Source organism: Perca flavescens, chromosome 1 (genome assembly GCF_004354835.1).
Source record: "Perca flavescens isolate YP-PL-M2 chromosome 1, PFLA_1.0, whole genome shotgun sequence".
Classification (NCBI taxonomy): Eukaryota; Metazoa; Chordata; class Actinopteri; order Perciformes; family Percidae; genus Perca; species Perca flavescens.
In genome coordinates, this window is record NC_041331.1 from 30,088,540 (window position 1) to 30,112,192 (window position 23,653).

At 41.9% G+C, this 23,653-nt stretch overlaps 1 protein-coding gene across 4 annotated transcripts in view; it reads left to right on the top strand.

The window, feature by feature from the left end:
• The window catches only part of spata17 (spermatogenesis associated 17), a 43,352-nt gene that overhangs the window by 15,786 nt on the left and 3,913 nt on the right, over window positions 1-23,653 (top strand). For 2 of the 4 annotated variants that reach the window (XM_028584423.1, XM_028584435.1), the window contains exons 7-9: window positions 5,609-5,851; window positions 8,687-8,832; window positions 9,801-9,909. In XM_028584423.1, the coding sequence (XP_028440224.1) occupies window positions 5,609-5,851; window positions 8,687-8,832; window positions 9,801-9,882 (471 nt within the window). In that variant the 3' untranslated portion in view covers window positions 9,883-9,909. Of the gene's footprint in view, window positions 1-5,608; window positions 5,852-8,686; window positions 8,833-9,800; window positions 9,910-18,277; window positions 18,299-23,653 lie in introns of those variants that run through there. The other 2 variants (XM_028584431.1, XM_028584444.1) reach the window with 2 other exon arrangements.

Below are 23,653 nucleotides of genomic sequence, written 5' to 3' on the forward strand. Positions count from 1 at the left end.
TCACCTGGCGGCACTGGCCACTCACTACAGCGGCATGTGTTGGTCGCCGGAGTTCCACTGGCTTACCGTTTAATGGCAGGTGGAAGTAGTGGGCAACTGTCAGTGACCGTAAAGTAATTTCATATATTCTTGCCAATGTACCCAAAGTTAATATTAGATCTAGCCTTTTTACGCCAAATGAACCTTTTAAAGTCAGTGGTGCAGATGATGTCATGCGTCTGCTTGAACTGTGTCTACAATTATATATACATTTTGTGAAAAATTGTTCGTTAATGTCACTTTAAAGTAGTAATTCAAAATGTCTTGCCTTTCAATTAGCAGGAAATTAATTAATCTTAGGTTAATCCTTTATCATTGCTTTTAAATAAAGATATTTGTCTCCAAATGTAACTCTATACAATATTTACACCCAGAATATATATCTGACTTTGTAAAATATATTTTTATGTTTAAACTTCAGATTTACCATGGGAAATAGCAAAGGGATAGTGTTGCATCATTTTAACACCTACACTCTATATATCATCATTTCGTCATGCATGCACAGTATCTCTGAGACAGAAAAGTTTGAAAATGGTTTGATTAATGGTTCACTTAGTAGTAGTTAATGGTTAGACTTACCATATATCTACAATAGGTTGTTATAAAACTATTATACACTTAAAAGCACTTAAAGCAAATGTGTGGTTATCTGTCTGAAATGTATGTCAAAGAGAATATACAGGCAACAGCAGCGACTCACTGAAAACTTTGTTCTAAGAAGCACACACATAGCCATACCCACGTATGCACATGCAAAGCTAAACATCCAGGGACTCACATAGTCAATGGGATACGAGTTACAGATAGGGAGCTCCTTCAGAAACAGGATGCAGACCGAGAAAAGGAAGAGTCTCCTTCTTTACTTCTTTCGTTAACATAGACGGGCTGTGTGGCGTTGATGTGTGCGTGAGTAAGTAAGTATGTGTCCTCATGGCTCTTCTGATGTGCTGAGTGGAGTATTTTAGTGCTTACCCAGGCACAGGTGGGTATGTATGTATGTGTGTGTGTGTGTGTGTGTGTGTGTGTGTGTGTGTGTGTGTGTGTGTGTGTGTCTCTGTAACTCCCCACTGGGATCATAATGAAGACAAAGCACACTGGTCACTGTTGATTCAGCACCACTACTTCTCTCTCTCACTCTCTCTCTCTGCCACTATCTTTCTCTCCTTCATGCATGTGCGACCGGCATTGTCATCACCTGGCTTACTACCTACTTCCTGCAGGTATCACATATTCACCTAAAACGCTAACGCACAACTAATACTCACAACTTACAAACATTTTATTATGAAGTTTGTGTAAACTGGAGTGCAGTAGAGTTTGCATATTGTTAGATTATGGTTGACTCTCCAAATGCTTTATTTTATACCCATGTGTTCATTGCTTTTATCAATAATTTTATATATAATTAAAGCTGCAAGCAGTGTTGGACGGGCTCTCGCTCCTCCGCGCGTGTCGGGGTTCCTGGCGGACGCCGCTCCACGTGACCCTGCATTTGTGCAACGGTTGGACACAGCACATACGGTGCAGTGTGCTGCGTTGGAAATGGTGTATTGCAAATGTTTTACAAAGTAGAGAGGGCGGGGCAACTGGTCACCAATGAAAAGGGAGCTCTCTACTGAGTTCAATGATACCTTACACAAAAGTCTACATCAGGGGTCTTCAACGTTTTTTAAGCCAAGGACCCCTGAACTGAAAGAGAGACGGAGCAGGGACCCCCCTTCTACATATATTGTATAAAATTAAGCTAAACTGGGCTTACAATAACATGGACGGCCTAAAGCCTTTATACATAGCTTTTTAGTGCATAATACTAAGCTATTAAAAAATAGGTGGTGTGCTAATAATAGGTTGGACTCATGTTAAGCCATTTAAATTTTTTTTAAACTTTAAAAAAATACAATAATTTAACAATAATTTGGGGCCCCCCCTCCAGTAACTCTGAGGACCCCCTAGGGGTCCCGGACCCCTGTTGAAGATCTCTGGTCTACATCAAACAGGTCATTAGTTATGAAAATGGGCGTGGCTAAAGCATAGGGGGCAGATCAAACCATCACCAATCAAAAAGGAACTCTCTGCTGGGTTCAATGATACCTCACACAAGACTCTACCTTAAACGGTTTATAAGTAAGTGGCCTAATTACATGGGCGTGGTTAAAGTTTAGGGGGCGGCTCAGTATCACATGTGGACCACACATAAGTTTCATATAAATCGGATGATGTTTGTCATATAAGGCTGATTTCCTGTTGCCAGAAGGGAGCGCTACAACCAAAAGTAAATTTTAGATAGATGTCCTCAGGCCTGGACCCTTGTTAATGGTTTGAAATTTCGGCCAAATTGGACAATGAACACTCAAGTTACAACAACTTCTTCGTTCATCGATAAATGCTCAAAATGGCAAAATAGCACCTTGACTTTTAGGCATACTTCCTGTTGCCACTAGGGGGCGCTATGACTTTGAGTCGATATCGGCCTGTAGATGTCCTCATGGTTGGACTGTTATGAATCCTGAAAAGTTTCGAGCCAATTGGACAATGAACACTCAAGTTACACCCACTTCCTGTTTCGATAGCAAACGTACAAAACGGCCGCCCCACCACGCATGGGCCCCATGACAAAAAAATCTTTTAATGACTTTTCATCTTTAAGGTCTTAAGGTGGCAGAGACAACAAATATCAAATCTTTCACCAGGCCTGATGGGACTGCCAATTTTGGCGAGTTTTTGAGTATGTTAAGCCCCTCAAAAAGGTGATTAGTTGCGTGTAATGATAAAGCGTAATAATAATTCCTTCAGTTTCAATAGGGCCTTCGCCGCTGTCAGCGCTCGGGCCCTAACTATATTTATTCATGAATAAGAAAGAAGTAAAGAAAGGAAATAGAAAAGTTTGCATGCTCTGTCCCGCCCTCTGTCCATCTCTTTCTCTCTATATATCTCTTGCTCTCTTTCTCTGCATATGGCAGGGGACTCTTTCCCTTCGTAGCTCTGACCTTGTCAGCAGTGAATAGATGGCTCTCCCACACAGTTCATCCTTCCTCACTTCTCGGACCCCAGCCCACACACACAAACACACACATACACACACATACTCGCACACACAGCTTACCAAAAGGCCCCAAGTCCCCATGACAGAGACAGAGATGGTGTGTTCCTGGGGTCAACATCATTGCTCTTCTCGTAGCTAGGTTGGTACTTTTGGGCTTGCATGTGTGTATTTGTGTGTGCCTTTAGGAGTGGTGAGAATTACGTTTGTGTTTGTGTGTGTGTGTGTGTGTGTGTGTGTGTGTTTGTGTGTCCCCAGCCTTCTGTCCCTTCCTGTTTGAGTAAGGTGTGTACACTCATCCCTAATGCATTTTATAGACTGATACTTAACACTTAAGAAATGTCATGAAATACAAAGTAAATCCTGACGATGAGCTTTTTGAGGGCCATTTCTTCAGATGTTGCTGAATGGTCTATTGTATGAACAACTTTGTGGGTACATTGTATTCCGTCAACACATTCTGATATGCTTAATTGTAGTCAAATGTTTTCTTGTTAGCCATTTTGTCGTTGTGATATTAGTGTGTTATATTATAAGGGTCAGGACCTTTTTATTAGAAGCTCTTAAAAGAGAGTGTGAATGCAAAGGAACAAGTGCAGTCCTGCTGTAGTAGTGCAGTAATACTTTCGTAGGAGGAATACAGTATCAGCACATGGAGTCGGTGCTAGCTTCAGTATTGCTTCTCTGGAGGCGCAGAGTGGCAAGGCACAAATATACAGCACTCAAAATATTCAAGGACATACAATGTGCCATTTGTCAAGTAGAATTTATGCTGGAATAAACACTGAGTTAAAAGTTATTTTAGATTACAAGAAGGCAAATACAATTAATTGTAACAATGTACTTGTTTTTGATTATATATTAATAACTGTCTCTTGCCAATATTTATTTTATTTACTGTAGTGATTTAAAAGGTTGCATTGCATTAGCCATTTGGGTATACATGTGCACAATGATGCTGCGTCTTTAAATATTGAACAGCATTGAACCATGGTCTGGCTGCTTACATGATTTCATAAACTTCTATAGCTTGTACTGTATATAACACCTAAGGTTCTTCTCTTTTACCACCTGAAAGAGAAAGACCCTACACATTTGCCAAGTAGCTGTTGATGGCCTCATTGGAAAGAAACACCCATGAATTTCAACCAGTTGTGACTCTGGCTTTATCACATTAAAGTTATATTTTGATGCATGTGTGCCTCCGCTTGCTAGAATCATGAAAACTCCTAGTTGTAAGAGGTGGTCCACCACTTTTGGCTAAACGTAAATAATGCATTAGCTCAACTCTCAGCTTTTCGCGGGCACAAAAAACTGCACGACGACAGAGACCCATCAGTTAAAACTGTTAAATCAGCTGTTATCTAGTTGTGTCTACAACCCATGGTTAAAGAAATTAGGGTCAGTGGAGTTAAATTAATTTCTCTCTACTCATTCTGAAACACTTGACATTTACGATCAAAAGTACTCATCATGTACTAATGAAACATTTACTAATTAACTAGTCTGTTAATATGTTATTTTAAAAAGAGCGAGGTTTGGGTCTATATAGTTGGAGCAATTTCCAACGTATGCCCTTTCTCCTCTCTCTCCATTGTCCCAGTCTTTTAGAGTGGCCTAAATAGCAAGCTGTGTTATTAGCATATAGAGTAGATACAGAGTCCTCCAACTCAAAGCTTTGGTCTGGTAATTAACACACAGGCAAAAGGATCACTGTGATTTGAATAATTATTACTGAGGCCGGCTGTGGCAAACCTCTACCCCACTTCAGAACAGGGGAGGCAAAGTTTTGTATGTGTGTACATGTGTCTATTTGTGCGTGTGTTCTAGTGAACAACTAGATTCAAGTATTGTACAATGCCACATTTGTCACAGATGCAGCTTGGTTGTCCCTGTAGTAATTTGTTGTTATCTATCTATCTATCTATCTTAAATGCTCCAGCCAAATATTTAACCTGGCAAAAGCATTTGGTTGGCCAAGAGCCAACAGTGTATGAATTTGAGGAAGTGAAGATCAACAACTGTTGTCAGCAGGGACACAGAATGATGAATTTCACAAAGTTTAGGTTAATATGGATAATATGAAGGGCAATAAAAGGCAAAACTTTGATGAAAAACAGTATGAAAAAGTTGTTAACAAAACTTATGTTTCAAATTACGTCAGAATATTGCCCATAATAGTTTAAATTACTAACAGTTGTTGGTTTCATTTTAAGCTGTCCCAGGAGGTGGCCGTTCTATTATTTGATGGTCCCCCTGATAAACAAACAGCTTTTTAATTTTCCCAAACTCCAAATGGATTTTAATACATTATAGTGTCTGGGCAGTATATCACATGGATGGAAGATGGATGGATGGATGGAGTAAGACTAATATCCTCTTAGCCAGTCAGAAATACATCTAATACTCATACTGATACTCTGTGTCTCTCAAGCTCTCATTTTCTTTATGATATAGGGTTAACCTCTCTCTCTCTTTCGCTCTCTCTCTCGCTCTCTCTCTCGCTCTCTCTCTCGCTTTCTTCAGTGTCCAGGGGTCTTCAACTCTCCATTTAGGCCAGCCCCCCATGAGATGGAACTACTGCTGAGGCAGGTCAAGTACCAGGCCCCCGCCAGGCTGGACTCCAGGGGCAGGGCTTGTCTCATGGGCATGCTTGGCCCAACAGCCCCCAGTTTCCCTAGGACTCTTGGATCCCAATGGATTAAAACCACTGGAACCTGCTGCTCCTCCAAACCCATACTACCCCCCATTTCCAGCAAGAAACAGCAGGTGAGATGGTATAAGCTAGGATCATGACAGACAGAAACAGGTGGAGGCAGAGAAACAGAGCACAACAATATAAAAGAGAATATAAAAGAGACACAGGCTATAAGGGGGAAGAATAAGAAAAAAGAATAGCAACAAGAGGAGAAAGAGAGTAATAATTTTACAAAGTGTCATACTAATTATTAAAGACCCCCCAACATCCCCTTCTTGTCCCATTGGATATGGCTCTTGATGAAAGCAGAGATCCTTTAAAACTCCTTTTAAAGAAGAATGACATCATTAAAACATGGCAGACAGCTCTCTTGGGGGCTACTGCACAGAGCCGTTTAGTGTCTCTATATTTCAGTAAGTACTACTGTGTGACTGTGTGGTTATGTGTTACTATCAAATGTTTGTGTACCAGTGAGTCCCATGTACAGCTCTCATTTGTTTTCCTCATCCATTCAATGTGGCTTGTCCAACCAGTATGAATAAGTGCTGTGTCAGGCATACAAGGATATATTTGTAAATCTACTTTATTGTCATTTTGTATCTTTAGGGACCTTCATGCTACCATATTAAAGCTGCATACTAACATTCGACCACAGTCATTTTTGAAAAAACTCACAAAAACACAGCATACTGTCAGGTTATCAAGTGATATAAAGCCATGACTTGTTACACATTCAGGAGCACAGCAACATGTGCATGTTGATTATTTGTTGAGGAGCCATTTCACCATTTGTGTTATTTACGCTCTGTAGCTCTTTATGGAAAAGCACTTTCCCTATTATTAGGTTCTAGTAATGTAAAACATAAGTGAGCAGAAGTCAGGCGTGGATCTGTGTCATTTTATAAGCTACACACACACACACACACACACACACACACACACACACACACACACACACACACACACACACACACACACACACACACACACACACACACTCTCACTCACTCAGACATGTCTCCAGTTGGCTGTAGTTAGGGTAAGTTCATTAATGGTGTCAGGAAAGTGCTGATTTGCAGATGTCTGTCTGTTTCTGCCTCCCTGTGTTTCTCTGTTTTGAGTGTGCAGGAAGTTCCCCTTTCTTTTTTTTGCACTTACCCCTACACCCCACAGCCCCTCCCTCCCTGGTGTGATAACTATCTAGTGGTGATGGATAAGGTTGAGGTGCTGGCTGTGGAAGTGGTCAGACCAGGCCACCGATCCCGTGGTGATAGGAGCAAGGACAGGGTCCCCGTCCCTCCCTCTATCTCCCCTCCGTCATCCTCCCTCCTTTTTTAACACCAAACAACAACTGAAGGTCACCTCAAACAAAGCAACAACATTTAAGTTAATCTGCACAGCCCAAAGTTTACACATCACTCTCACAAAAGAGCATATGCAAGTTACATAGTAATGCATGTTTAAAGGTTGCATTTAATTTTTTTTTTATCAACCAGAGACATACATGTTTTAATATTTTTTCAGTATTTGTAACTGAAAAATGTCCTTGTATGTAGAATTGTCAACATTTCACACTAAAACTAGTGATATTGAAAACAGCATCCCCTGCTATTTGTGTTATTCCCCATGTATTTTGCAAATTGTGTAAAGTATCTATATCATTGAAACTAGAATGAGTAAACACCACTGAGTGTTGATATTTGAAAATTAAATTTTTATGAAACTAATAAATGCAATGTCCTCAGCTCTCCCTGATTTATTAAAACAAATTAAGTTTAAATGTGTTGTAAGGGTAGGGAGTCAGGTTAGTCAGAGAATGGTACAGAATGAATTGGAATGGTATAAAAACAACCTTTCTTTGTCTTTGCAACTTGTATTTGTCAGTACACCCATCACTCCAGGGTAGGAGCCACAATGTCAAGAAGATGCACAAGGAATAAAATTGACAGACAGCTGTTCAGAGTATAACTGATTTGTTTGTAAGATTTAGTCCCAAAATTCTGTGTGGAAGTTGTGAGAGAGATAACAGGATATATATGTCATTAAACTGCATTCCAAGCAGTTTAAGAAGGAATTAAAGATAATGATGGCATTCCTTCATCTTTTTTAAAATAAACATTCCCCAGAAAAGACCAAAACCAACAATGAATTTAACCTGCATAGAGACATTGTCTGTGGTCCCACAATCTGATACAGTTTATGCCTTAGTTATAAATAACTTGTACTAAATGGTATAGCATATTTCTTCATTGTTTGTCTTCTTACTTAAGGCTTGAGAAATCTTTATGTTTTTTCCCTTTTCATTTTATGCACTAAAAACTTTTTATTTGTCCCATTATATTAGTTTCACACATTGATCACAAAGTTAGATGTCTGTCACAGTAAAATGATCTTTACTTTTTTTGTCAAGGTGTTTTTTCTTAAGCTTTAATGCTGTGATGATGATGAAGACACGATAAATGAAAGGAAAGAATTACATGTGGAAAAAATTCAAGTGTCTCTGAGGCTAATGAGACTGTATAGTAGATGTGCAGCTGAGTGTGTATTATGTTTTCACCATCTTTTTTAACCATCTTTTTCACTCTTTGGCGCTCCTCTCCCCTATCTGTGTCCCTCAATTTTATTCTGGCATGCTTGGTCTCCTAGTCTCCTCTTTCTCTCACCTGATATACTGTAATTTTCTTCACTCTCTTTTTCTCTCCCCCTCTCTGCTTCTCTCTTGGTCTCTGTGTCACAGGAGGAGAGATGAAGAGGATTGGCCTCTGGTTTTAGCTGTAAGCCATCACTACCTGTGGGAGAGGGATCAGAGAAAGAAAGAGGCGGTTGTCTGAAACAAAAAGATACAGTGATCGTTATCTGATTCTTGTGTGTGTCTCTGTGTGTGTTGGTGGTTGTGATTATTCCAGGGTCTGTTCCGAGAGCCAGGGGAAGTGTGGGAGCAGCGCATGCTTTGTCCTGACCTGACGTTACGTCTACAGACCTCTTACACACACCTGGAGGAGGCCCAGAATCAGCTTCGACACAAGTATATAAGACTCCCCACTGGCAAACTGTGAGAACCCTATGCAGATGCATAGTACATGCAACAAACACACCCACACACAGACACTACAAAAGCATTCTTACATGCAGTCACACAGACATAAACCAGAATTGTTTAGTAAAAGGTTTTTCTTAATTATGTCATTTTTCTTTCATATACACTAAGCCATACATGCTTGTGAAAACATACAAGTGGACATATGTGTATTGTATGCACTCAACACAGTCACAAGCAAATTCATGCAACATTAAGTAGCAAATGGACACATCCTTATGAAAACTAATGGGTGTGTGCCAGGAGATTATTTTAAGACTGCTTCAGACTGGGTTTATTATAAAAAGTCTCTCCCTGATTTATTTCAAGGCATGTATTAGTTTTAATTAGGAGTTTTGTGTGTGTGTGTGTGTGTGTGTGTGTGTGTGTGTGTGTGTGTGTGTGTGTGTGTGTGTGTGTGGGTTGGTGGGTGGGTGGGTGGGTGTGTGTGTGTGTGTGTCTTTGCTGAAACACTTGGCTATAACCTTATTACCACTCACAGGCTAATATACTCAATTGTGTGTGTGTGTGTGTGTGTGTGTGTGTGTGTGTGTGTGTGTGTGTGTGTGTGTGTGTGTGTGTGTTTACGTTTGTGTATGTTTTTGAAGTACTGTTATTAACCCTTTGTTTGATCTGTCTTGCACAATAATTCCCCTGACTGCCGTATAAAAGACCACCCAATTTTCTTGCCACTCAAAGCTTTTTTGTCCCACTGCAATCAAATAACTAAATAGACATGTTTTAAAGGAACTTGTATACCGTATTTGAGTTTGTCCCCGTGTATTTTCAGTGGTTTTGGGTTATTTTTTTGTCTACATTTTCTGCATTATGGATTCATGCTCAACCTAATCACTGTTTGATATTTTACTAAAGACTAACCTGAGCTGAACTGCAAACTTTATGAAATATAACTTTTTTTGTTGTTGTTTTTCTTCACCAACCAGAGGAACAGGAAGTATGCTCCACCATCTGAGCCACAGCAGCAATTCCTTTACTCAGCCAACCTACACCAAGAGCTTTAGATAGTAGACTACACACTCACTACAAGAGGAGGTAGGTTAAAAATTACAAACACAAATATAATGAAGTATTGGTATTATTATTATTATTATTATTATTATTTAACATTTAGTTATCGGGTATAACTGTTATGTACCCAAATTTCCTTTGACTCAATACACACACTTGCGCATGCAGCCACAGACACACACACACACACACACACACACACACACACACAATCCATCGAGGTGGAAAACACTTAAAGCTATGTGTGTTACACAGGGTAATGAAGATGTGGTGAACATGCATATGACCCATTTATTTCAGTCTGCTGCCGAACATGGTCATCGTTGTTCACCAAAGCCTTAGACCAAACACAACTTAAACACATAATTATGCAAGACTATGTATAAATGTATCGGTCTGCCTAACAGAGCTATTGTGTTTCACTTAATTTAGAGAGGTTGTTGCAATATTCAACATGATTGTGTAGGATTGTGAGACTTTATATGTCACTTCATGTAAATACAAAAACCTAAACTGTACAAAATTAAAATGTATGGTTGAAACTGAAGGAGCGCCTAATATCTGCTGAGGATTTATAGTAATCCTATACTAAGTTAATAGTGATCATACAATTATCAAGAATATGTCAGATCCATGTTAAACCCAGGTCTAGAGCTGGGACATGAAGCCAGGTCCGATGAGACTTGTCAACCAATTCAGACTGATGGCAGTCACGGGTTTATCCTGGGGTTGCCTGGGTTTTGGTCTCAAAGGTATTATTCTCCTCTAAGAGAACAGAGGAAAAACAGAGATGCTGTGCAGCCTAACCCTTTCAACTTGAGTTGCACAAATTTGTCAAAAGTGACAGCAATTTAATAAATCGCCGCTCTCCATCACACGCATATGCACACCCACCCACACACATTCACACAATTCCCAGTTATGCCCTCCACTGCCCCCTCTCAATGTATACGTAAATTAGGTGTATGCATGGGTGTGGGTGTGTGTGTGTGTGAGTATGTAAGAGAGAGAATGTGTGTATGTGGGCCCTGCGGTCTGGTCCAGGCATTAGGTAATTGACTGTGTCTTTGCTCAAGGCCTTTCATGGATCACCGTCCTTTATTAGCTCACTTTCCAGCACACACACACACACACACACACACACACACACACACACACACACACACACACACACACACACACACACACACACACACACAAAGTTCCCAGCAGCTCCACCCCAACCTCTTACCCCCCACCACCAGCACCCAGACCCAATTGCCCGGAAACAAGGAGTGAGAGAGAGAGAGAGAGAGAGAGAGAGAGAGAGAGAGAGAGAGAGAGAGAGAGAGGCAAGAAGGAGGGAGCAGCGACAGGGGAATGAACTAACACGGCCCCAGGAAGTGGAGATAAATAAGTATGGGGAGTGAGTGGGCGGGTGAATGGGGTCTCCTGCAGCTGACAACAGGGGTCAGGGGAGTGAGGTTTTGCTCGGTGCATCTATGCTATGTTTGTAAAATGTACTGTACAAAAAAGCCATCAGGGATAATTTACCTCACAATTTAAAATAGAGACCCTACATGCAGACATTTGCTAAAGTTGAAACGCATTGCAGGCCGCAAGTCAAAGCATCAGCTGTCATCAACTTTATTTGCAACAAAACGAACAACAACAAATAAATTGTATGGTTTGTCAAATGTCATAGCTAGACTGTATGATGATTATATTATGAGATGACAGAATTATGTCCACCAGTTCATATTTTGACATACACTTTATGTCATCCCTCCATGCTTTTGGTGTGCATGCGCTTGTTGGTAGTGCCTGAGATTCAAACAAGGTTGGGATCTGCTTATCAAAACACTCCTCTACATCACCACCAGTGGTCAAAAAGTGCAACACAATATCAGGAAATTATGTTAGATTTGGTGTGTATATGCTATTCCTTATAATCTAACTGTGTCTCTGATGGATGCTGCAATATGACAGCTTCCTACTAGCCACTTGCCTAAACAATATGTAATGCATACACACTTGCACATGCACACACAAATACATGCATGCATGGAGACAGCCATAAACATGAATACATATTACATCCAGACACACATTTTTACATGCTGGCTAAACTTGACCTCCCTTTAATCTGTGATACTGCTGCTGCTGTGTAGGGTGTTGTTGAAGAAGATGATGATGAAGATAGCGGTGCCTGTTCTCAGCCCAGTCATGTCATTCTGCTGTCACTCAGAGCTCATCAGACTTCAGGTTTCCCCCCTTTCGTCTCTCAGTCTGACGCTCCATCTCTTTCTGGATCTCTCTCTACCTCTATTTACTCTCTCTTTTTCTTCTCTCGCTCTGTGGTAATTAGTGCATTAGTCCTATCGTTGGCATCACCCCCAGCTACAGCAGCATCCAGCAGAGCTTCTTGTCACAGCTCAGAGGGCCAATGGAGTGGACAGCTCAACCCTGGTACTCATCATCTTCATACCGTGCCCAGCCAGCTTCCCCCCAGCCACATTATCTAGCTATGTTATCCAGCCATGCTCCTAATTATTTTCAAACCCTAGCCCCAGCCCTCTCACCCAGCCTCTGCCACATTACCTAGCCCTGCTTGTAATCATCACCCTAAGCCTTGCTTCAGCCCTCTGCACAGCCTGAAGCCTCATCATTAACATAGCCCAGTTCTTTCCTGGTTCCAGACCACGGCTCTCTGGCCTGACTATCCCGGCTCTTGGCAGTATGTACACAGCATCCCCAATCCAAACCAAGCCCTAGAAATAGCCGATGACTCCTTTATTTACCTTAGCCCTCTGTGTCACAGTAAGGAAATCTGTCAATGCAAATATGGCCCAGCCTTTCAGGACACACACATCCACACAATCACATAGATGCCACAGATGGGCCCTGGCCTAGGCCAAGGGGGGCTGTGTAATGGTTACCCATTCTCCATCTCCTATGTGCCCTTGCCTTGATTTCCCAGGTTCTCTTAAAGCACCATATTTCAATGCCAGCCTGAAATCCAGAGCTCTCCTTGATAATTGTAGATTCGACTTTACTGTTTTTGTCTAATAGCCATGTCATACCAACACAGGGATGCTGGTTAAACTTGTGGTTGACCTACATAGGTCAACATGCATCATCTAACCGGACTTCGCAACCCTTCTCTAGACCAGGGTGAAATGCGAATCTCACACTAAACTTGTTTTAAGTCATACTGAATCAATTGCTAAAAGGACAGTGTTGTATTAAGGTGCTCACGTGTCATTCAAAGATAGCAAGAATGTGAATTACTTTGTGAATTGTTTGTGATGAGGAAAGGCTAGGTTATGTGAGTGAGTGCCTAAACCTCTTAAAGTTGGAAGGCTTAATACAGCCAGCACTGTAATATTCATTGTAAGATAAAATATTCAAAGTTGTTTTAGCTTCTGCACCAGCTAAATGCACCAGCAATGACTAATTTCAAATGCAGATATGGGAAAGCCCTCTCTGTCCATGCTAATTCTGTGGTTGTTATTAGCCATGTCACCAGCAGTACTGCCTGTAACCACAGAGGATAGCTAATTAGGAGGCTACGTGCTAATCAAGTACACTACAGTGAGTGGTCACGTCTGTGTCTGTCTGCGCTCCAAGCCTTTCCATCCCCTCGCATTAGACTGACACCCGTCACGACTTTCTAAAGCTAGCGTCTGATCAGAACCAACACACACTGGTACTCACCAGAACACACATTTGCACAGACATCCCTGCTATCCTGAACACATGCACATAGACATATGCAATCACATGCATGCACATGCATATACACAGACGGTTGCCAATAGCGTACCCACGCATACTTAATGTTGCAACAGCATCGTCCTCATTACCTCCTCTCGCCACAACACACACTCTCCTCCCAGATGTGGCTTTATTATTACCATTGTGTTGTGGATCCTAAGCTTCAGGCAATGGGGATGGGGATAGTGTGTCTAAACACATACAGACACATGCTGGCTCACTTTTAATGGCCTCAGCCATAATGTATTACCATGATGCATACAACTGATATATGAGGGATATTTTTAATGGGAACAGTGTTCATTAGCAATTAATACCTAAACTGAAATAGGTCACAAGTAGAGACAAAGGAATTAGGTGGGGAAGGGGCTGCAAATGTGTGAACTGATATGTGTCCACCTTTTATGTGTGTCTGTCTGTATATGTATTTCCTACGTTATCACGCCCATCCATCTCTCCGGCTCTGCTGCATTAGTGTCCAGGTTACTGCGGTGAGAAAGAAAGAACGCTAATTCTCCATAACCATTTTACAGCATGTGTAAAACTCTGCAGCCCCTTCATTTGCACAGCCATAAAACATTCCCCCTGCCACACTCCTTCCTACTCAGGACCCCAGATTTATCAATTAACCCTTATTTTTTTTTTTTTTTTTCCATTACGGTGGCATTTTGCACTGCGAGGCGAGGCCTGCATACAGAGTAACACTGAGGGCCGAGCGCACACAACAAGGATATTAAATGGACAGCCTTAATTAAATGATTAGCAATCATATTTTGGTGTGACTTGAGAGAAAGAATGACATTAGACTTTATTATTTATGGATAAAGCTGTTGGACCCAACTTGACCAGATTAACCCGGGTCACTTTAGGACCATTTTTTAACTTAAATGAATGAATCTATGTCTATCTCTTTTAAAACTAATAAATAAATATGGTGTTAACAATTTATTGTTAAAAATATTCACAATTCCCTTAAGTAGAATTCAGTAGTAGGTTTAGATTTCTTTATTTAGGCCTGAATGCAACATTCCAACATGACATCATGACTTTGCTCAAACATACACGCCCGCTTTTTAAGCCAAGTGGCGTGTTATCTGTACACATTTTGAGCTATCTGCGTGTATGTCTTATGGTGTAGACACATATAGCCGACGGCCGACCGTTGACAGAAAACCCCGTCGATATGATCAGTCGCGTCCCCAAGGTCCAAAAAAGTGCCACAGAACAGACCAAAAAGACGAGAGGAGACGAGACGTAATACATCTCTATAACAGTAGGCGGCGCTAATCTGTAATGTCGCCCAAGAAATGAAAACCGGCAGCTGATTGGACGAACGCGTCACATGGGTTTGTTTTCTCCGGAAATCCAAAGCCAGACTGTCATGGCGGCCGTTCAGAATACGATCTCATATTGTACTAAAATAGTTCACTGAAACATGTTTCTGAAAACATTTTAAGCGAGAAATAGGCCGTGCAGTTGCTCAATCTGTCTTCATTTCAGCTCAACAAAGGTCAGTTTAAAAGATTTTCGTCAGATTTTGAGAGACTGTAGTCACCTCATTCTGCTCGCCATTTCCGGGTGAGTCCCGACGGCCCTGCCGCCGACCGAACATGTCAGGTTGGCCAAAATGAACGCCGACAGCCCCTCAGACGGTCGACGGCACGGGACACACCGAACAGATTTGAGTCACTGACCTTGCCAGACTGTCCCACGGCCAATAATCGGCCTGATGTGTCCCGGCCGTAATGTATGTGTATGTTTACGCGATAACACGCCACTTGTAGAAAGTGGCGTGTTATCGCGTAAACATACATGCCACTTGTTTTCCCAGCCGACCATGTCGAAATGGAACGCGCATTGCATGCTAAGTTCAAAGATACACAACCATGCGCCACAAAAGAAAATCGGGATTATGTCAGCGGGAACACCACAGCGACCATAAACCTAGCTTTATTTGTTGCTAAAGTAATGCTAACAGCTAACTGCTGCCAACTACAATGTTAGCTGCCGTCAGCTGGTTAACTCAGCTGTGCTGCCAGGACTGGGAACTTGGAGAACAGGGTGTTGGTGTTGGTTTACACCACTGGCACAGGAGTGTGTGGGGGGGGGAGGAATGTTGGCGGGGAGCTGCGCCGTTGTTGTGCCAGAACCGGAACCTAGTGTGGTGTCATCAATTGTCACATGAGCTATGGCTATTTAAAACATATGTCCGGTAGTTGTTCTATATGGACGGAATATTTTGCATAATAACGGACATATTGCGTATGTTAAAAAAAGGTTTTGCATAAACCCTAGTTAGCATATATAGAAAAGGCATTATTTCAGGAAACGCAACAATACGGCCAATTTAAATGAGATCAATAACCTATAGTTTCAGCCAGAGAAAAAATTTAAATAAAATAAATCTACTGTATAAAATGCATTGTCATCATGGTTATTCTGAGGCAAAGTTGAGATGAGAGATTGCTTTCAGGTTTATTTAGATAGTTTCCTCTCCATGTATACATGGATGTAAGAGAAAGCAGGCAGACAAGCAGGATAAGGATGTCTGTGCTTTTTAATGGACCGCCTGTCCCTGTGCAGATATGCTCCACTGAACCATACTGTATGTAGTGTGGTATAATCACTGCCTTTCTCTATCTCTATCTTCTGCCATCACTCTTTCTTTCCTTTGCTGTCTTGTTTATTTTTACACTTGTTCTCTTTTTCTCTATCCTCCTAACCTACAGTACCTAGCTGCAACTTTTTTTCTGCCCCCCAACCCCTTTCCTCGCAGTGTGTGTGTGTGTGTGTGTGTGTGTGTGTGTGTGTGTTTGTGTGTGTGTGTGTGTGTGTGCTAAGCTGAGTGCACAACACACACACACACATACATACTTGAGGAACATGACAGCAGTGGGTTGGTGATAGAAGTCAACTCTGGCTGTGAAATGGAAATGAATAAGGATGAGGCTATAGTGTAGATGGACACAGTGGGTGCAGCAGACAGGAAACATAGACTTACATGTGTGTTTTGCATTCAAAAATCGAAAGAATACATTTTTTAATAGCAGGTGGAAGATGTGTTTTGATTCTCTTACGTTGCCTGCTTGCTGCTGCTTCCCTGTCTGCCTGTCTGTCTGTCTGTCTGTCCATCTATCTAATGTCTCACAGACAAAAGAGTCTTTTGGTGATACAAGCTTTGTGTGCGTGAAAGCATGTGTCACTGTGGGTTTTGCAATGTGTTTGTGATTGGTATATTTTGTTTTGTAGACTTGGTAAACAGCCTAATGTTTATGTGAAAGCCACACCACACCTATACCTATACTATTAGATTGCTGATATATGTGCATGCCTGTGTGTGTCTTATTGCAGGCTCATATGCTCCCTAGCCAGCACAGGGAGCATGTGGGGGGGGGGGATCTGGAAAGGGAAGCAATCACAAACACTTAAATCTGCAAATGGCCTTGATGTCCTGTGCTAAGCAGTCTGTGCTGACTGATGAGCCTGTTAACCCTGGCTGAAACAACTCCAGCAAAGGGATTAGACAGCAACGCTGGTCCCGGCTGTTCCTGGCCCATTTTGCATGGGAATTGTGCATATTTAATCTAAGGTGTGCCGAGGTCCAAAGACAAGCCCCCCTCTTCTCTGTTTCTCATTATAGATGTGTAATAGCACCCTGAGGCCGGGGGCCTTAATTCACCAGTCCCAGTCTTAATCTTACCCTCAATCTCAGCGCACACCTTCCCCCATGGCCTACTCTCAAATCAGTCCTAGTCCCATCTGTCTTCTCAAGAATTTTCTCTCCTAGTCCTATACATTCTGCATTAGCCTAAGCTCTGCAAGTCCTAGGACAAAGCTCAGACAGAAAGCAGCCCAGCGTTAAAACAACACAAGGGGCTGTGCTGGTGGGGGGAGCCCTGTTTGAGTACATCAATGAATTTAAAGCGTTATCAGAAGACAAAACAATGCACACAGGTTTATGATACTATCAGGCAGGATTCTACAACTCTGGAAAGTTATTATGGGAGCAGTTACTTTATCTTCTGTCACAGTGATCACCAGGTAAACATTAAAAATGTGGCGTTCACATTTACATTACATTAGACAGCACAGCACATTGCCAGATGATGCTGCATTGCATCACAGCAAAAGTTCTTGATGCTCAACTTTATTTAGCCCAGTCCTCTTGCCAAACCATCTTTATGAGTTCTGATGCTCTGTTTCACTTCACCCTAAAAGACTCTAGGAGGTAAAGCTGAACCTAAGCTGAAAATGTATTGACCAATACATATTTTTACTGTTTTTTTTGTTGTTGTTTTTTACAAATAATCACACTCTTCCATGCTGTATAGTTTTCCTGGATTTTTAGCCAACTCTTCTTGCTGTTGTTGTTTTTTTTAAACTGACTTATATTGAAGGAAGGCAGATAAAATGTATGCAGGCAACAATGGGGTTTGGTAGGTAGAACGCAGCCTAGTATTCAGAGCCAACTCACTTATGGTGCTGTGAAATGAACATGGTTTCTTAGCTGGTAAGAACACTGTGAAATGTGACACCTCACATCAGTGAGGTCAGTTAGGATTGTTATGTGTTTCAAGTAATTCTGGTTAAGGCTTCATTTCGGTTTGTTGGGCATTTTTGGCCTTTATTTTTATAGGACAGCTGAAGACATGAAGGGGGAGAGAGAGGGGGAATGACATGCAGCAAAGGGCCGCAGGTCGTAGTTGAACCCGTGGCCGCTGCATCGAGGAGTAAGCTTCTATATATGGGCGTGCGCTCTACCAGGTGAGCTACCCAGGCGCCCAGGTTACATTTCTAAATGGTGGAGATTCATGTATGAAACTGATTTCCTAAGTATAACTGTAATGTATTACTTTTTTGCACCGTGTACAGACACATGTCAGCTGTAGCTGCTCATTACTTCAGTAGTTGTGTCCGTGTATGGACTTGCTGCTGCTTTTTGTTTAAATGGTTTCTTTGTTTCTTCATGTTGCATTAGTTGGGGATTCTGCAACCATTCCCTGATTAATGCGCTTGAGTGTCAATGACAAGAGCTCTCTGAAGCATCTATCCATCTAATTCCATCTATCACTCAATCTCTCTGTCCTCTCATCCCCCCCTAATCCAGTCAACCCTTCTCTGCAGGACAGAACAATTAATGTGTCTTCTCGTTTACTCGTTCTTGTTACCCTTATCTTTTTTTTTTCACTCTTCCTTTTCTTCATATTCCCCTTTAGACAATGTTGTCATGCATCTCTCATGCATCATATTACTACCTTATTAGAGGAAAGTATGTGTAGAGTGGCTGTGTATGCATGTACTGTACATAGTTCCAAGGGGGACCCCATGCTGTGTGTGTAATTTCTTGTTTGTACATGGTCCCAAACATCTTTGACCACTGCAGAGCAGGGGAGAGATGTTTAGAGAGACGGAGAGGTTGAACAAGACAAAAAAAGATTGAGAAAAAAGGAAAAAGAGGGGGGAGAGAGGGTAAAAACAGGATGATAACAAAAGCAGCTTGGATTTCACAGAAGCATATTTCATCAATCATGTGAATAAGTCGTGGTGATTATGCATGGCGGTGGCAGGCCGAGGGGGGGCTGATTACCATACACCATAAAGGCTGCTTTCTTATCTCACACACACTGATTAGTTTCTGTCTACAGATAGCCTCTCACTCTTCGCTCTTTTTCTCACACACACACACACTTACACAGACACTCATGTGGTGCGTCTATCTCTGGCATACACATGCATGCGTGTGTGCACATGCAAACGCACACACACGTTGATGCTAAAATTCCAGGTAAATGGAATTTACCTGGTGACAGGAGGTCAACCCCAAGATCCAGATGAGAAAGGTTCCCGGAGCCTCTTATTGCTAACTGGTTTTACTTAATCAGGAGTCAGAATAATCTTCAAGAGAACTGTGGTAAAACCATGGAAAATGAACTAGAGATGCCCCAATCACAATTTTAGCCGCCAATACCGATTGTCGATCGTCAATAAGCAAAATAGTCCGATAAATGGCTGATACCAAACGTTTTTGTGTTGTTTTGTTTAGTTATTGCAGCTGATATAGCTGTAGGCCAGTTTGCCTGTTTGTAGTGTACTGGGTAGAGTGCGGATCGGGCCTCATTTTTCTGTCCGAGCCCGGCCCGCGTCTGTCAGAGCAGTAACCAAACCCGACCCGAGCCCGACAGGCATTAAGCTATTTATGTCCGAGCCCGACACAGTTAAAGGCGTGGTTCAGAATTTTGGACATAGGACCTCATTTCCAAGTTAGCCAGTGTGTTATTTATCAGTGGAGACCGTTTTCAACACTTTTCATCCAGTCCTTCCAGTTGCAGAGTTCACTGGTGCTAGGCTAGCGCAAGTCAACAGTATCTGCTAGCCTGCCACTAAAAACAGTCTTACCCACTCCACAGTACACCCAAGGCAAATAAATTATAATGCCAGACTATCAATGTAAATGTCTGTGTTGATAGAATAATGTTAGAAATAAAACTACCCTTGCATCGGAATTGCAATAGTTATAATTTGGTAGTTGGTAGCATAGGCTAGCACCAGCGAACTCTGCAACTGGAAGGACTGGATGAAAAGTGTTGAAAACGGTCTCCACTCATAAATAACACATTGGCTAACTTAGAAATGAGATCCTATGTCCAAAATTCTGAACCACCCCTTTCAAATCTAATTTTTTTCTCATACTAATGACACATGTATGTTTGTTTGTGTGGAAAGCCCGCGTTTATTAAGCAACTGTAGGAAGGCATTCGGAAATGGCAACAGATGAGCGCATCAGCCGTAGCCTAATATGCAAGTGTTTCGTTGTCACAGCTACATAAACAAATTTCCGCACACAGGAAGACGGGTGTTAGGGTAATATTTTTAATTTATTTAATCACAAAAATTAACCTTTGCATCAAGTGAAACAGGCCCATTGGCTAACTACATAATAAACCGTTTTAGATTTAAAATGTTCAATGCCTTATTGCGCTGATGTGACCGAGCCCGACCCAACATCATTTCTAAATATCTGTCAGAATCTGGCCCGGCCCATTGGGTCCCGTCGGGCTTGGGTCGGATATCCATCTTCTAGTACTGGGATCTCCACCAGGTGGAAGCTAACCCAGCTATAAATGGTTTATGACTCTATATAAGAATCACAACTCAGTCTTGTTTGTTTCTTATATCCTTTTCACTCAAAATTGAAACAGGAAAATCCGCTAATACATTTTTCTGTATCTTAAAGGGGTAATAGAATGCAAAACCGATTTTGCCTTGTCATAGTTGAATAACGACAGTTCAGTGGGTAAATAGGACATACATAGAAGATCAAAATCCCACTGACACCCCTTTGCTATGAAAACCTCATATTTTGAAACTGCCACTAAAAACAGGCGAATCTCAACAAAGCTGGAAGTTGACGTAAGCATCCCAAGACCTGTACCTTTGTCACGCCTATGGATGTATTAAGAGAACGGTCACGCCCCAACATTTACATAGGCTACACAAGTGACCTGAGATCAGGTAGTCTTCTGAATCTAGGTCTCGCAGATCTTTGCTATTCCATTACAAAATTCCCTTCTGAAACTTTTTTATGCAAGAAATCAACTATGTAAAGCTCAAATATTGGCACGGCACTCCATAACCGCGCAAACTCACCTTTTCTGGGTGACTGGACTACCAAACGCCGCTGCCCTGACAGAGCTCCGGGGCCTGCAGCTCGCTGTTCTCCCTCCCCTCTTCCTGCTAAGTGGCCGGTGACTGAGAGCGCGGTCAGCGAGCTTGTTACGCCCGCAATCTCTTACAGCAGGTTCCAGTTAATCTTATAATGGATATGTGTGTTGAGTTATTTAAACAAACAATCGGGGAAATAAATGCCTCTTGTGCGTGAGTCTCATTGATAGAGCCCACAGTGAGCTGGAGTCCATCAATGAGAGCCTAGCTAGCCTCCTCCTAACGAGACCTCTGAAATTCACAAAAATGCATTAAATTGAAATCCGAAATCCGACAAGTGTTAGCTAAGCTTTGTAAGACCTTGGGGAACCTGTAATATATGCCGTGACGAAATTCAAACTGTAAATATACCATAGTTATGCCGAAAGTGTAGCTAGCTAGCCAAGATCGTTTACCATTGTATTGAATGGGACATATAGCTAGCTAGCTGCTCCTCCTAACAAGACCCCTCACGTTCATAAAAATGACTTAAATTCAAATCGGACTGTTAGCTTTTGTTAGCTTTGTAAGACATTGGGGTAGCTGTGATATAAATGCCGCAACGAAATTCAAACTGTAAATATATTATAGTTATGCCGGCAGCTGGCCGCGGAGCCCTGGTAGTGCAGTAATCCACAAAGGGTGACTTTGCCCTGGGTATGGAGCCCAGCAGGCTGCCACTTTCTCGTCAGACTGTGTGGAGCTCCTAAAGTCCGACACGTCTTACCAAATTTGCAATTAGCCATCAATTTTCGTAAAACGGCCCATTTCAGCTTTATATAGTTGATTTTTCGCATAAAAAAGTCTCAGAAGTGAATTTGGTAATGAAACATTGCAGTGTCTGGAATATGAGATTCTGTCGCATCTCTAATGTGCGTGTATGGGGATTCGCTCAACCAATCAGCGCGCAGCTCATCTAAATATTCATGAGCATACCATATTTGGAAGAAAAGCTCTTTTTACAAATAGGGCCAAAACACAGGGATGCATAAGGGCCAATAAAATATCAACCAGGCCATTTTCAGCCCAACTAATGTTACATATCCCTATTAGGAGACCTTAAGGAACAGTGTGAAATACCTATATAATCATTCTATCAGCCCCTTTAAAATAAGGTTTCTAAAAAGTAAAAACATTTATTTTACAGTTTATTATTTTACACCTTTGTAAGCCAACATGTATGTCCACTTTGCTTTACCTTTTTTTTTTTTTTAATGGTCGCTAGGAAATTGAAAACAAAGTCTTACTATGCTATTCTCAGGCGTTGTTGCGGTCCTGTTTTGGTACTGTAGGTCATTTTCCTGGAACTGTGGCTTTTACGTGATGCAGAACGGGCGAGAGAAAGCGGAGGAGCATAAGGAGGTGAGGCTGGGGCAAAATTAGCTACGTATGAAAGGCCTCGCTTTGTGTCTCAACCAGGGAATTAAAAATTACTCCTTTCTCTTGCACTCCCCTCTCTCTCTCACTCAGATATATAATGTAAACTCATTTGGTATAACTAGGCACGAGCTGCGTTGGGCTGTCTGAGTGTCTGCATGTGAGAAGTGCGCCTGGGATGCATTAGGGCCTCCTGACAGGGGCCTGGGTGAAATAAGTGAAATTAATGGAGCTCCTTTCATGTCGGACAAGGCCGCGGCACCCCTTTCACGCCGCGTACAGTCACAGAAAAGTCAATACTTTTTTATTACTCCTCGCTTGCCCTACATTCCCCGCTACAAGTGCTCTGCTCACTAATTGGTTTGAGTTTGCAGAGAAAGAGAGAGAGAAACAGAAGAGAAAGCGACGGAGAGGACTCCATCCCAAAGAACACTGAAGCAAATAAATCAATCTCATATTTTTTCTCCCCGCTGTCTTTTTTCATTGAGTAACATCATGGCAGAGAGAGGGAGAAATGAGAGAGAGAAATAGAGGAGAGAGGGTAAATGGTTGGTTAGAGCACGCCTGGTCCCCAGGGAGCATAATGATATCTGGGAGCCTGTTAATGGAGACGAGTGGTTAAAGTGGTCTGGGGCCCGGGACAGGTCACCCCTGGGGGCTTCTAACCAGCAACCTCCCCTCAGTTGGCTGCTTGCGCTCTGGGCTCAGAGTCACAATGGAACATCCCACCAAAATATAATTTCAGGCAAACGCTTTGATAGATTTGCAGAAAATGGCATGTAGCTCAACTGTGTGTGTGTGTGTGTGTGTGTGTGTGTGTGTGTGTGTGTGTGTGTGTGTGTGTGTGTGTGTGTGCGCGCTCGCGCATGCTTACATACATGCTGTATAAACCTACATTTACTAATGTCTGCCCAGTAGAGTGATATTTATGTCC